This window comes from Cervus canadensis, chromosome 4, assembly GCF_019320065.1.
Source record: "Cervus canadensis isolate Bull #8, Minnesota chromosome 4, ASM1932006v1, whole genome shotgun sequence".
NCBI classification, from domain to species: Eukaryota; Metazoa; Chordata; class Mammalia; order Artiodactyla; family Cervidae; genus Cervus; species Cervus canadensis.
The window spans coordinates 15325166-15341822 of NC_057389.1; the positions used below are offsets into that span (position 1 = coordinate 15325166).

At 37.9% G+C, this 16657-nt stretch overlaps 1 protein-coding gene across 12 annotated transcripts in view; it reads left to right on the forward strand.

Moving 5' to 3' along the window:
- The window catches only part of SPATA9 (spermatogenesis associated 9), a 53975-nt gene that overhangs the window by 27114 nt on the left and 10204 nt on the right, over positions 1-16657 (forward strand). For all 12 annotated transcript variants that reach the window (XM_043464633.1, XM_043464634.1, XM_043464626.1 and 9 more), the window contains one exon: positions 10812-11039. In XM_043464633.1, the coding sequence (XP_043320568.1) occupies positions 10812-11039 (228 nt within the window). The remainder of the gene's footprint in view (positions 1-10811; positions 11040-16657) is intronic.

Consider the following 16657-nt stretch of genomic DNA (forward strand, 5'->3'; position numbering starts at 1 on the left):
TCCTTTCACCTCAGAAAAACACCACTTCAACTCTGACTCATTGGGAGGAGTCTATGTAAAGCAGAAAGATTGTGGGTAAGGAAGTGAGGTAGGTAGATGAATTAAGTTTAAGGACAATCACTATACCATTAGATTGGAAATCTAGAACATTTTCATAGCTACAGCTGCAACCTAGTTTACTTAAGATTTGCTTAATGTAAAAATCAGAAAAATACCTAGATATACTTTGACTAAAGTCTGTGATAATTAAGTAAGTGAAGAAATATGACTGATAAAAATTATATCACTGGAGAGGTAACTATGGCATGAGTGTGTGTTCTAATGTGGCAAGAAAATAGTGATATCAATTTCAACAAAGTATGTATGTATATGTTTTAAACATCTGTTCCAAAAAAGGTTTAAGATAAGATATGAGAGTGGAAGGAGCTAGGTAGAGAATCATAAAGACATTTGGTCAGGAAAAGGTAACATTTGTTTAGGGGACACATGTAACCTAATTTACTCAAAAGTACACAACTCTTACTGGACGAATGGTTTCAGTCATTTGGCCACAGTCAGAATAGAATATGTTGTAAAGTTATATGGTCCAGTAACAACCTGCTTATCCAGAAATCAGGCTTTTGGCAATGTCAACATGAGGAACGTAACTCCTGGAAGTAAACAAAAGAGTTCTGTGAGTAACACAGTAATCACAAAGTCTGTATATTTCATTCCAAAGGAGAGGTGTTAGAGCTACATTTAACCATTCATTCAGACAGCTGGCATTAGACATTTAATAAATACTTTGCCTGGATCTGGAAGAAGGAATACCGAGATACACAAGACAGCATTCCTTCAGTCAGTGAGCTTAGTCTAATGGATACAGAATTATAAACAAGTAGTTGCAATGAAATATGGTACGAGGTGTATACAATTTAGAGGAAGGAATGACTGCATACTGCAGTCAGAGAAGACTTCATGGAGGAAAGATGCTTAAACTGGGTCTCAAAGGATGAATAGGAGTTTTCAAGGTGAAGAAAGGGATAAGGTAAGTGCGTAGGAAGAGGGGAAAATATCCCAATGGAAGTACTGTCATGCCAAAAATGTTATAGCATATTTCCAGAATGTCAAGTAAATTTGAATAAATGGCATCACCCTTAGGTCTTAACTTTTGGAAGGAGTGATACTGAAATATAAGTTATCTGGATGCACAGTGGTAAGACAGCATCTAGATGGTGGTTGGCTAAGTAGGGTAGAATAAGTCTTAAGGCTCTAGTGGGCAAATCAGACTTTGTAATTCTATATTTTAGTCCAAGGAACGAATTGCTTCCTTTTATTTGTATTCCCGTAGTCTTGGTATAAATTATTTTTAAACATGAGAGACTTTTCTTGGCCATGCTCTGGATTATTGAGGAAAGAGCTGCTTGGTCTAGGAGATAAAATGGTTATGGTCAGCACAGTAGTGGCAGTAATTATTGAGAAAACTTCAAGGTAAAGTCAAGGACGCCTAGGCCTGGAAAATCCTATTGTCCTTCCAAAGTGTGCTTCTCCCACAATTGCCAACATTAGAGAAACTGGGTTTTATTTAATTAACGCTGCAACTTTCTTTAAAGTTTCCTTCATTTCTTCCTACACTCTGCATAGCCTCATTACCATTGGAGCCATAAATATGCTTTATGGTGAAATAGATTGATATTCTGATCCCCAAAGAACTCGAAGTTCCTATTTCCAACTCACTGAACCACATCCCACCTTTGCAAAGAAGAATATGAACATAGTTAAAGTTATTTTATTTCTGATTTTCAAAGCACATTATTCTTTTTCCACCATTTTTCTTTTACCATTTTCTTTTACCGTTTTTCTACCATTTCTTTTTACCATTTTTCTACCATTATTCTTTTTCTACCTAACTACCTGAGTAGTTAGGGGATATTGTAGCACATTGAAGTTATTTGCTCTTCAAAAATAAATTGTCCAGGAAGCAAGGCTAATATTATGTCCTTAACTAGATTATTATTAAAAGTCAGATTGTAAGTGTTGCAGATTTTATTTCTAGCATTGTCTGTAGTTCCCAAACATCCTGAAAGGACTGATTTTAGGACTGCTTAGAGGGCTTTAGTAATTGGACTGTATTTTAAATCTCTAAGTTTTGTGATTAATATTTAAATCTTTTTTTTTTTTTTTTAATTTTAGGCACCTATTTAGGAAAAAGTCATGTTGCTGGCCTGGGGTAAAAAAAAAAAAAAAAAAGATTTGATGAAAGTGATGGTAGAGTTTTTATAGAAGAATATACCCAGAATAATGGTTATTAAATAGTCCTTCATGACAAAAGATTTTTAAGGACATTGTTTCCACCCCCCTCTGGCCAGGACTGGGGAAAGTTAATTTTAGAATTCTGGCTTGAGGTTCTGGCCTCTGAGGTCTTGTATTGTCCACTCCCTCCCTTCCAACTAGCCCAGACCCCAAAACCTTCAGTATCCACATCTTTTAGTAAAAAGTAAGTTTTTAAGGTTTACACTTGGAAATTGCAAGTGATTTCTATATGAGGACTTTAAAATACTAAACTTTTAAGTTTGAACAAATAAAAAATGCAGCTATAATTAGGGAATTAAAATTTTTTAGTTCAAATAATCTTTACTTGGATAAATTTTTTATGGTAAATAAGGTCAAATTTACTTATGAAAAGTAGTTACATAACCACATTTTTTGTGATTATCTTGCACTTAACTGTGTACTACAAAATTGAGGATTGTAGACAGAGCACATAAGAATCCATGCAAAAACTGGATTTTTACATCTGTAGATACATTTTTCTGAACTCCATGCTTACTTTTTTTTTTAAACATGTGGTGCAAAAAGTGCTGATGTGACGAAACCAGTTTTCTTTGCCCATTGTGCAGCAAGCCTAATGCTGAGATGCTGAAATTTGCAGCAGAGAATGGGTTTATTCATAAGACAGCCAAGTGAGGAGACAGAACACATCTCAGATCCATCTCCCCAAAGCCAAGGGGCTTGGGATGTATTTGGTGAAGAATATAGGGTAGTCAGAGGTGCAGGTGAGGGTGTTTGGAGGCAGGAAAAAGGTGAGGTAATGTCTGCTCTCTGTAGGCATATCAGAGTTACATGCTTCTTCATGGGATGCCTGTTGAGAAAATGTTGGTGTTAGCCTGATCTGAGGGTGCAGCTTGTGGCCCCCTGATGTCAAAAAGTTACCCATTGCATACTCGAGCAGGCCTAGTTGAATGGCCATGTGATCTTGACTAGTTTGAACTGGGAGAGATTAGCTATGTTCCTGAAGCAGTCATTACTAGCAAGCCATATGTCAGAGGTGTTATCTCTAGGGGTCAGTTAAAGGAGTCTTGTGATATATTTGTCTAAGCCATGTGACACTTGGAAGGTACACAATTTGCAGAAACAGTTAAGGCAAGCTTGGTCAGTGAAGGCAGATCAATGAAGCAGAGGGTGTTTTGTTTTGTTTTGTCTTTTTTTAAAGAAAAAAAAGTACTTCCCTGCTCTTCTGTAAGACTAGCTCAGGAATTGTTAGTCACCAGTTTCTGTCAACCCTATGGGGTACATCTTCAGAGTGGGCTTTTTAACCCCATGGGGCACAGTTATACCGGGGATATACCAGTGATGTCTGGAAATTGCTTGTATTGGTATATACTGGGGTTTCTAAGTATAATGAGAGTAGAACTGTAGCTAGAGTGTTCTGTAATTCAGTTGTATTTTTGTACTTGATGAAGTTTTTTTTTTTTTTTTGGTTGGGCACTATCATTATTGGGAAAGTTGCAAGGCACATTGTGTACTGAAAAATTCCTAGATGGTTTCTTACTTAATATTTGCTTTATTTTCCCAATGTTTCTCAACATTAACGTGTTATATTTTTCATTCATTCATTTGAATAAATATATTTACAGAGCATCTACTGTTTGACAGTCACTATTCCAGGTACTGGGGAAGGATCAGAGAGCCAAACGGATATAAAACACTGCTGCCATAAAACTTACATCCTAAAATAATACACCCCTAAACTTACATCCTAGTCAAGTATAAGAATAGTAAACAAGGAAAATAAACTACATACTATGTTAATAGTAGATCTTAAGGAGAAGAAAGCATAGCCAAGAAGGGGTATGAAGTGTAAGGGTGGGATGGGAGAGCAGTTGATGGGTAAGATAGGGTGACCAAGGGGGTCTTAGTGAAAAAGTGATTCTTGAATTGAGACTTGAAGGAAGTGAGGGAGCAAACCTTGGTGTCCCTAAGGAGTAGAATGGCATCGTTAGTTCACAGTCCCTGAGATGGGGTCTACTTAACAAGTTCAACAAGTAATGAAAGAGGGCAAGGGAGAGAAAAAGACGATGAGGCCAGGGAGGTGAAGGAAAGGCAGTCTTTGTAGACCATTGTAGGTACTTGGGCGCGTGCACTGAGTGTATCAGGCCACTGAAATGCTTGGATAGAAAAGCATGTAGATGTAAGTTTTAATTGTGTCTCTCTGGCTGATGTGTTGAGGAACAGAAAGAAAGTAGGTGAGGGTGGAAGCAGGGAGTCCATTGAGGAGGCTAATTTTCAAGTCTGGAGAAAAGATGATAGTGGCATGTGAACATTAATGAAATGCGTTGTTGGTACTGGGGCTGGTGAGAAGTGGTCAAATTCTGGGACTATTCAGAGAAAGAATTGAATAAGATTTGCTGACAGACTGGTTTCAGAGATGTAGGGTAGTAAAAAGTGGGTGTTACTGGAAATTGGAGTTCAGCATTAAAACTGCTGATGACAGAAAAATGGGTACCACTCTGGAAAAAAAGAAAAGAGGAAAGCAGGGTGTGTATTCAAAGAATGGAGCTCAAAAAGTGCAATCTGGAGCAGGATTCTTAAATCAATCTAACTGATGCTGAGTTTCTTTGGTAAAGGGTCTTTAAGTCCCTTTGTTTATCTCTGAGGATGTTGGTGGTGGTTGGGAGTTGGACTTTCTTTTCTGACATTTGGTGGTATGCTCAGACGATGATGACAAGAACAATCATCTGAATGTGCATACTTTGCAACAGATTCCAGGATGTTTAGGCCGAGGGTCAAAAAATTTTAAAAAGAAAAGAACAGAAATGAGGACTTCTTAATTTGGGTTCAACATTTAAATTTATACATGTGGTTTGGTAAAAAAAATACATAGCATAAAAGTGAAAAGAAAGTGAAGTCGTTCAGTCATATCCGACTCTTTGCGACCCCATGGACTGTAGCCTACCAGGCTCCTCTGTCCATGGGATTTTCCAGGCAAGAGTACTGGAATGGGGTGCCATTTCCTTGATAGCAAACAAAAAGGAAAAGTTGGTACTTCAATGAGGAAGAACCTTTTATTTAAAATTTTCTGCTAGAGCTAATTTAAAAAGTAACTCACTGAAAGTAAGAGTGAATTGGAACCATCAGCATAAACTGGTGACTTTTTTTTTTTTTTAAAGAATGTCTCCTTCTGCATTTTAAGAAATATAAGTAGCCTTTTCTCTGCTGTCAACTTTGTATTCTCAGAGCCATGAAGAACCACTCAACATGCATTCCTGTGCCCAGATTTGGTTTCTAATACTGTTCTTAAAAGCAATGATGGTCTTCTTGGGAACTAATTGATTCCATGTTTTGTGGCAGGGAAAATAAAAGGGATCAGAAACATTTTGTTGTTAAAAGTAATAATTCTTTCAGTTATCTAGGAAAGTATCAAAATGCCTTCCTTAGGCATTTTAAAATAGAAGCGGAGTCATCAAATTGTAACCATTTAAGCATTAAAGGAAACAAAGATGGTATTAATTGGGAAGAGACTGAGTCTATTGGAAAATGCTATAAACTCAGGAGGAGACTAAAATGAGAAAGATAACCAAAAGTGCAATAAAGCTTTACTATAATGCACTTAAATTTTTAAAAATATTGTTTGTAATAAATGCTGTATTTTTGGTCAACACAAAGTTTATGAACCTTGCAGGAGAGTTTTGATTAGTAGATTATCAATTACAAACAGGCTTATTTTTCTACAGAGATAAAAACTTAGACAATCTTGTAAAAGAGGAGAAAGTTGAATGGATCAATCTAGTGTGATGTTTGGAAGAATGCATCAAGATTGGTTAATCAAAATACACATGCAAAGTCGGTGAATCCAGGCCAATACAGATCACCAAGATTTTGTAAAGGAACTGACAAAATAAGGACAGGGAAACTACAGAATGTTAATATTTTGCAGCTGAAAAAATGAAGATCCCTAAAACACTAATGACCACATAGACAAGGTTTCAGTAATGGTGGGACTGCACATGTCCCATTTCTGTTTGACCTGGCAATATGGCCCTCATCCTCTGATTATAAATTATAAAGAGAGAAAACAGTACAGTCAGCTCTCAGTGCCAGGGATTCAACAAACCTCTGATTGAAAATATTCAGGAAAAAAAATTCCAGTAAGTTCCAAGAAGCAAAACTTAAGTTTGCTGATTGCAGACAACTATTTACATAACACATTGCATGAGGTTTTATAAGTAATCTAGAGATGATTTAAAGTATAAAGGAGGATGTGCCTAGGTTATATGCAAATACTGTGCCATTTTATATAAATGACTTAAGCATCCACGGATTTTGAGATGCTTGGGGGTCCTAGAACTAACTAGTCCACATGGGATGCCGAGAGACAACTGTAAATTGTAATTGGAAGTAAAACCAAACTTTTTCCAGCTGCTCTGCCTCAAGGAGGAGTTGGAAGGAAGAGTCAGTGCAGCAGAGCATAAGGTCACAAGAGATTGAATCTGTGCAGGAACTTTGAATGCTGCAGACCATGTGGTTTCTGTGCAAGGTGTGCTTGCAGCCAGCTTAGATAATACCAAGTGATTGCACCTGTGTATTCGTTGCGCTTGTTCTCCCTACCATCTAACTGCTTGTCAGGATTGCTGCGCTCTGAAGAGGCTTGGAATTATAGCAGCTGTAGCAGCCCACAGCTTAGCCCGTCCTCTACTGTTCTGTTGACTAGGAGGATTGAGACCACAGGTGGGCTAATGGGACTTTTCGGCAAAGTTAATAGGCTAAGCCACAGTAGGACACCAGATGTCGCAGAAATACATCTCCATTAACAGGCTAGAACAGCTTTTGGTTATCTCCAATGGCAAATGCTGAAGAGTAAGAGAAGTACTGAAATTTGATGACAAAAGCAGCACCAATAAAATTATGACTGCAGGATAAAAGTTGAGGCATTTAAAATAAAGATACATCATGTTAGCCCTGAAACAAACATGATGTTTATTGTAGGTCAAAAAATCCAAAAGATGTTTTGAACTTAGATATTTGGACTCAACAAATAAATGAGATTCAAAGTCGCTTCTTTTTGTTATTAACCAACTCTTTCCCCCAAGTTATATACTGAAAAGCCAGAATAGCTCATAAAATTACTTAAATGAATAATGGAAATTATACTTGTCTGTTGCCTGGAATGCAGTCTAACCACACTGTAAGTAATTTCCCTGTGGTTCACTTTCTGCTAGAACAGAGAGCTACATGTCATGTGTTTTAGAAATGCCAGAAGTGTTTTCTGTCAGAATGTTCATAGAAGATTTGAGGTTTTCAGAAGAGAACTGAAAGTATTGTGAGTTTGTTTAGTACATAGGGCTTTTGTTTTATTTTTTTTTAACTGTGCAATGCATAGTATATGTGTACTATATTTTAACATTAAAATTCAAATCATACATTTTGTATTATGTATGTATGCTGTATATTATATACAAGGATGTCCATCGACTCTCACCACCCTAGCCACAGGTATCAGAGAAGAAAAAAAAAAATTAAAGGAATCCAAATTGGAAAGGAAGAAGTAAAGCTGTCACTGTTTGCAGTTGACGTGATATTAAACACAGAGAATCCTAAAGATGCTACCAGAAAACTACTCGAGCTCATCAATGAGTTCAGTAAAGCTGCAGGATACAAAATTAATATTTAAAAATCTGCTGCATTTCCATACACTAACAATAGACCATCAGAAACAGAAGTTAAAGAAACAATCCCAGTTACCATTGCATCAAAAAGAATAAAATACCTAGGAATAAACCTACCTATGGAAGTAAAAGACCTGTACTTGGAAAACTATAAGACACTAATGAAAGAAATTGAACACACAGACAAATGGAGAGATATACCATATTCTTGGATTGGAAGAATTAATATTATTAAAAATGATCACACTACTAAGGCAACACACAGATTCAACATAATCCCTATCAAAATACCAATGGAATTTTTTTTTCACAGAACTAGAACAAATAATTTTAAAACATATGGAAACACAAAAGACCCCAAATAGCCACAACACTCCTGAGAAAGAAGAACAAACAGGAGGAATCATGCTATCTGGCTTCAGACTGGACTACAAAGCTGTAATAGCCAAAACTGTATGGTCCTGGCACAAAAACAGACACACAGGTCAATGGAACACATAGGTCAGTGGGACACGTAGGTCAATGGGACACGTAGGTCAGTGGGACACATAGGTCAGTGGGACACGTAGGTCAGTGGGACACAATGGGACACATAGGTCAATGGGACAGAATAGAGAGCCTAGAAATAAACCCACACACTTAAGGTTAACTAATCTATGACAAAGGAGGCAAGAATATACAGTGGAGAAAAGATAGTCTCTTCAATAAGCAGTGCTAGGAAAACTGGACAGCTACTTATATAAGAATGAAATTAGTGTTCTCTAACACCATGTATAAAAATAAACTCAAAATGGATTAGATACCCATGCAAGAGTGCTTTTGGGTATCTATGCACTATAAAATTCCTGGAGGAAAACATAGGCAGAACATGCTGACATAATTTACAGCAATAGTTTTTTGGATCCATCTCCTAAAGCAAAGGGAACAAAAGCAAAAATAAACAAATGGGACCTAATTAAACTTAAAAGCTTTTGCACAGCAAAGGAAACTATTGATAAAAGGAAAAGACAACCTACTGAATGGGAAAAGATACTTGTAGATGATGTGACTGATAAGGGGTAATATCCAACATATATAAATAGTTCATGAAATTTAACATTTAAAAAGTCAACAATCTGATTTTAAAAATTGGCAGAAGAACTGAACAGACATTTTCCTAAAGAGGAAATGCAGATTGCTATCAGGCACATGAAAAGATGTTCATCGTTGCTAATCATCAGGGAAATACAAATTAAAACAACAGTGAAATATCACCTCACACCTGTCAGGATGGCTGTCATCAAAAAGAACACAAATAATGTTGCTGAGGGTGTGGAGAAATAGGAACCCTCCTACACTGTTGGGAATGTAAACTGGTGCAGCCATTGTGGAAAACAATCTAGCAATTTCTCAAAAACTAAAAATAGAACTACCATATGACCCAGCAATTAAACTCCTGAGTATATATCCAAAAAGTAAAAAACACTAATTCAAAAAGATGCCTGTACCTCAGTGTTGATAGTGGCATTATTTACAATTGCCAAGATATGGAAGCAACCTAAGTGTCCATCAATTGATGAATGGATAAAGGAGATGTGTTACACAATGGAATACTATTTGGCCATTAAAAAAGAATGAAATTTTGCCATTTGCAGTAATAGGGATGGACTTGGAGGGCCTTTGACTAAGTGAAATAAGTCAGACAGAGAACAAACTAGTGGATAAAACAAGAAAGAACCAGATTCACAGATATAGGGAGCAAACTAGTGGTTACCAGTGGGGAGAAGGAAAGGGGAGGGGCAACATAAGGTTAACGGATTGAAAAGGAGTTACTATGGGATTATATGATACCATAAGTTGTAAATCACTGTAGAATTAAAGATCTTTTCATTTAACTTAAAAACAAGGAAAACCAGACATCTCAAGTTAACAAATTTAGTGCTTTACTGTGTATGGGAAGATGGAAGAACCTGGGCTCATTAACATCATTCCTTTGCTCTGCACCTTAACTAGTAAAAAAAATTTTTCAAGTAAATTGTGCATTATGTATATATGCTATATTTTATCATTTGAAATTTTAAAGTAAGCTGGGAAAATATTTGTAAGAGTTTTGAATAAGGGTTGTTTGAAAAATTCAAACATTGAATGATATTTGAATAAGAATTGTTTACTTTTGAAAGAGCTCCTTTTAAAAAATGCAAAAACAGATAAATCCAGAGACAAAATGAAAAGTTTTTGTCTTTAGGCTCATAAGTTAATTCTGGAAATGGCAACCCACTCCAGTATTCTTGCCTGGAGAATCCCATGGACAGAGGAGCCTGGAGGGCTACAGTCCATGGGGTCCCAACATCGGACATGACTGAGTTACTTTCACTTCCACATCCTAAGGAAAAAAATCATATATCCATAAAAATATTTAAATACATGGATGGGATCCATGAGTTGTATGGAGGGTAGGAGATGATTACTGGACTCTTAGTATCAGGCACAATGTACAGTTATATGGCACTTGTCTCTACCTAAAGATGATTTTTAAAATGTACTGGAAACAAGTGGGTGGTTGTGGGGGATTTGGGGTGGAATGAAGGAAGGGAGCAGTGTTACTGAAATTAATGAAGGTGATTAAGAGGTACAGATCTCCAGTTATACAATAAGTAGTGAGGATGCAATATACAGCACAAGGAATATGATCAATAATATTGTAATAACTTTGTATGGGGACAGATGGTTACTAGACTTATTGTGGTGTTTGTTTCATACTGTTTGCAAATGTCAAATTATGTAGCACACCCAAGACTACCATACTATTGTACATCAACTATATTTCAAATTTAAACATTTTTTTAATGAATAAATAATGTACTGGAGAATCACACATCAGTCACTTTTCAAAGACTTCTTTTCCAGAAAAGAGAACCCATGCAAAAACCATCCAAAATCAGAATGGCTATTGCTTTAGCCAAGATCAACCGAGGAACATTAATTCAAGGATTAAACAGCATTTCCAGATCCTCCAAATCAGTTGCCAAGCTTCTGCAACCTCAGCTTGCTTGCCGACTTTTAGAGTTAAGGGCCATATCTCATCGTTTGCTCAAGGAAGTTAATGCACCAAGACAACCCCTGTATAACATACAGGTAAGGAAACATTGCATTTGCTCAGGATGTGGGTCTTTTTGTAGGAAATATCCTGAAATTGGACAGTATGAAAAATGAAAATGTAGCACATTTGACTATCCTAGATGTAAAACAGTTGGCTAAGAGAAATGAATGTATGGGCCTTTTTTTCAGTGTGGTATATTCTCTGGTTTAAATAAATCTGAAATAGGAAGTAATGCAGACTTTTTTCTCCCTTGTTATTCGATTGAACTAAATGAAACTTTTGATTTCAAATGGTTCAACCTAAATCAGTTCAGTTCATTTCAGTCGCTCGGTCGTGTCCGACTCTTTGTGACCCCATGGACCAGAGCACACCAGGCCTCCCTGTCCATCACCAACTCCTGGAGTTTACTCAAACTCATGTCCATTGTGGGCTGCTGTCTATGGGGTCGCACAGAGTCAGACACGACTGAAGCGACTTAGCAGCAGCAGCAGCATGTCCATTGAGTCAGTGATGCCATCCAACCATCTCATCCTCTGTCGTCCCCTATAAGCATGCAAGTTACCACTTACATCAAAACCTAAAAGAAATTCTACAACAAGCCTTAAAAATTACAGTGCCGCGATGAACATTGGGGTGCACGTGTCTCTTTCAGATCTGGTTTCCTCAGTGTGTATGCCCAGAAGTGGGATTGCTAGGTCATATGGCAGTTCTATTTCCAGTTTTTTAAGAAATCTCCACACTGTTCTCCATAGTGGCTGTACTAGTTTGCATTCCCACCAACAGTGTAAGAGGGTTCCCTTTTCTCCACACCCTCTCCAGCATTTATTGCTTGTAGACTTTTGGATAGCAGCCATCCTGACTGGCGTGTAATGGTACCTCATTGTGGTTTTGATTTGCATTTCTCTAATAATGAGTGATGTTGAGCATCTTTTCATGTGTTTGTTAGCCATCTGTATGTCTTCTTTGGAGAAATGTCTGTTTTGTTCTTTGGCCCATTTTTTGATTGGGTCATTTATTTTTCTGGAATTGAGCTGCAGGAGTTGCTTGTATATTTTTGAGATTAATCCTTTGTCTGTTTCTTCATTTGCTATTATTTTCTCGCAATCTGAGGGCTGTCTTTTCACCTTACTTATAGTTTCCTTTGTAGTGCAAAAGCTTTTAAGTTTCATTAGGTCCCATTTGTTTAGTTTTGCTTTTATTTCCAATATTCTGGGAGGTGGGTCATAGAGGATCTTGCTGTGATTTATGTCGGAGAGTGTTTTGCCTATGTTCTCCTCTAGGAGTTTTAAATCTATGGCTGATTCATATCAATGTATGACAAAACCCCCCCCCCAAAAAAAAGTACTGCTAGTTCTTCAAGATTTATAAAAAGACTTTTCTAAGATTAAAAAAAAAAATGACAGTGCCTTGTGTCCTTGTCCCTATAACTTTATTATGTCTCCAATATAATCTTGGTTTGATATAATGAGTATATTTAGCTATAAATTCATTTTGATAGACGTGTCAATGTTCAGGTCTGTTTCAAATTCCATGTTCTGTGTTGTTTATTGAGGCTCTATTATATTAAGGCGGAGAAGGCAATGGCAGCCCACTCTAGTACTCTTGCCTCAAAAATCCCACGGACGGAGGAGCCTGGTAGGCTGCAGTCCATGGGGTCGCGAAGAGTCAGACATGACTGAGCGACTTCACTTTCACGTTTCACTTTTATGCATTGGAGAAGGAAATGGCAACCCACTCCAGTGTTCTTGCCTGGAGAATCCCAGGGACGGGGGAGCCTGGTGGGCTGCCGTCTATGGGGTCGCACAGAGTCGGACACGACTGAAGTGACTTAGCAGCAGTATTATATTAAGGACAAAAAAGCTCTAAGTTTTTCTAGACCAGCTTCTTTTTTTCTAAACTTTATGGCACACAACTCTGAGTTTTTCAATCTGGGCATTATTCAAAACATTCCTTTGTTAAAATGCGAGTTAAGCCAGAAAGGATATGTATTAGTTCTTGGAGTCAAACAACCCAGAGTTGAGAAGCTTTCAGGCATAGCTGGATATAGTACACAATACCTTCAGGATCCTCTTTCTTTCTTTGACTCATCTCTTGGTTCAGGTCTCTCTATGTTGACTCCATTCTTAGACTGACTTTCTCCTCATGGTCACAAGATGATTTGCAGTTGTTCTCAGGGGCTACATCCTTCCAGGTTCAATTACAGCAGAAAAGAATAAGAGTCCTTGATCCAACATTCCTGGCTAAGTCCTGAGGTGCACTTTTAGAGACTGACTTTCCTCTAAACCAAGGAAATGGGGTGCATTGACTGGTCTAGGAATTGACTACTGCTTCATTCCTAGAGTAGGAGTTGTGGCCCCATTCAGACAATGCCACTTAGGGATGGGGAAAGAATGAACCCTCAAACAAAAATGCGTTGTTTTGAGATGAGAAAATGGATGATGAGTGGCTAAAATAAACAAAATATTATATAGGAATCTCTTTAATCAAAGATTTTTGACATTTCCAGAAAGCATCAGATATTTCAACTATGAATTGCCTGAAACAGCGTTTATAAAAGGCTCCTTTATAATATCAGAAGTTTGAGAAAGTAAAAAATGGTTTCTGTTTTGTTAACCATCAGATTTCTAAGCACTATAAGGCTTATTCCTGTGTCTTTAGATCCTCGGAAAAAAACATAGCTGAACTGTATTAAATTCCCACTGAAATATCTTTCTGAATCTAATGTTTTGCCTTGCTCTTTGCTTGCATTGCTAGACCCACAGTTCCTACAGAGTTTATATAAGAACTGTTCTTTGCAGAATATTTCTGTATTTATTATGAAATAATGTTTAAAGACACTGTCCATTATTGTTATTCAGAGTCTTTTCTCCTCCTCTTTGCTAAGTTAAACTATGAAGAAGCTGAGATTTTACTCTATTTACTAGGTAATGAGTTAGTCTGCCATATCTCCATCATGGAGAGGAACCTTGAAATCAAGAGACTCATCTTTTTATAGGAATGCTGGCTCATCTGCTGAGAGAGAGAGAGAGAGAGAGAGAAGCATATGTCTCTGGAGCAGAAGGAAAAGGCTTTCTCTTTAGTGCCCTGCATCATGTCTTGAGAAGTACATCTCTAGATCTTTCCAAAGGAACATACCTTCTCTAGCTGCCAAAGTTGTTTGCTATTCAACCATATCCTTTGCCCAGAAGGCCCAATCTGTACAGGAATGAGAGACATTCATGAAGAATTGTCTCCCAATACTCATGAGAATTCAATGACAGAAAAATAATTTCTGTTTCCAGTGGAATTGAGGCTTCCTTCTATCCAGTAAAGAGAACGACATGGAATGGATGCTTTACCACTGAGCCACCTGGAGAGACCAAAGAACTGAGTGTGTGTGAGCTCGGTCGCTCAGTCATGTCTGACTCTTTACAGCCCCGTGGACTGTATGTAGCCTGCCAGGCTCCTCTGTCTATGGAATTTTTCAGGCAAGAATATTGGAGGAGGTTGCCATTTCCTCCTCTTCCCCACCTAGGAATTTAACTTGCGTCTCCTGCGTCTCCTGCATTGGCAGGTGCTACCACTAGAACTACCTAGGAAGCCCATAGCTATGGTACTATGGCTTATTATTGTAACCTCTTTGTGGTATTCCATCACAAGAAAAAAGAATCCACAGTTTATCTATTACTGGACAGATGGACAATTTAGTTTCCAAATTTTTTACATTGCGAACAGTGCTTCAGTGAACACTCTTGTAACTGAGTCCATGCCCGTATGTTGAGATGTTTTTCCAGGACTGCTGCATTTTGAGGGATGAACAGCTTCAGTTTTATTAGCTGTTATCAAAATGTTTCCCAGGTGGCGCTAGTGGTAAAGAACCTGCCTGCCAGTGTAGGAGACATGCGTTCGGTCCCTTGGTTGGGAAGAGCCCCTGGAGGAGGGCATGGCAACCCCCTCCAGTATTCTTGCCTGGAGAATCCCATGGACAGAAGAGCCTGATGGGCTACAGTCCACGGGGTCACAAAGAGCCAGACACAACTGAAGCAACTTAGCACGTGCCCACACAGTCTTGGAAGCCTTTGTGATTCTTTAGTTTGAGGATAATTTCTTCAATTCTGGAAAACTTTCAGCCATTATGTCTTCAAATATTGCCGCCTCATTTTCTCTAGTCTCATTCCAGAACGCCTACTAAACACACTTTTGAATCTTCTCATTTTAGTCTTTATGTCCATTTACCTTTCTTGTATTATCCTTTATCTCTTTTTGATACATCTGAATAATTTCTTCTGATTTGTCTTCCAGTTAACCAACTCTCTCCAGCTCTAATATGCTCTTTTACTTATTAAATGTATTTTTAAGTTTCAAACATTATATTTATCATTTCTAGAAGTTCTATAATATTTGGTGTCTCCCCCAAATTTCTACTTTTTAAAAAGCATCCTTTTATAGAATGATTTCTTTTTAATAACCACTTTAATTTAAACATATTATTTATGATCTTTTTAAAGATTATTCTTTGAGATTTAGGGGGATTGCTAATCTTTCTGTCTATTGTGATCTATGTTGTGTCTACTCATCATTTTGTTTCAATTGAAAATTTTTCTTCAGTAAGACTTTTTTAAAAATAGAAATACCTTCTGGCCTTGGGGATACAACAGTTTCTCTAGAGAATTTTGCTTGTGCTCTGGAGGGGTCAGTCCCTGGTGGGGACCTGCTTTCTCACCTTTTTGGTCTGGCGGGTGCAGTTTTTCTAGTCCCCCATTGCAGCTCTACAAAGGCCTGACCTCACCTCATGTGCATCCAAGTCTCATCTTCATTCTGTTTATTAAAACTCAAGCCCTCAGTCCTTATTTCAGGATCCAGTAACATCCCCATTCCTGAGACATAAGATCACACACTTACTGCTTGGCTTTTAGTTCCTGACATGGGAAGATTTATCCCTTCCTTCCTCCTCCTCTTTCATGTTCTGTAAACTCGGTCTGGTATTACATTTTTGGATTTTTATTTATATAGAATTTATAGGATTTTTGTTTTGTTTTGTTTTTTGTTTTTGTTTTTGTTTTTGTTTTTGGTGAGAGGTTCCCCACTGGCTCAGTCTGCCACATTGCTGGAACCAGATGTCCTTCAGGTTTACTTCTTAATATCTTTTACAGATTATAAGATGGTTAACTTTCTTTTTGGAAATGAAATGTAATTCTACCCTTTTTCACTCACTTAATGCAAATTTACTGAAACCATGGCATGTAAAATCACGAGTGTGGGTACTCAGTTCTGTTCAGTTCAGTTCAGTAGCTCAGCCAGCCGTGTCCGACTCTGCGACCCCATGGACTGTGGCATGCCAGGCCTCCCTGTCCATCACCAACTCCTGGAGTTTACCCAAACTCATGTGCATTGAGTCAGTGATGCCATCTAACCATCTCATCCTCTGTCATCCCCTTCTTCTCCTGCCCTCAATCTTTCCCAGCATCAGGGTCTTTTCAAGTGAGTCAGTTCTTCACATGAGGTGGCCAAAGTATTGGAGTTTTAGCTTCAACCTCAGTCCTTCCAATGAACACCCAGGACTGATCTCCTTTAGGATGGACTGGTTGGATCTCCTTGCAGTCCAAGGGACTCTCAAGAGTCTTCTCCAACACCACAGTTCGAAAGCATCATTTCTTCGGCACTCAGCTTTCTT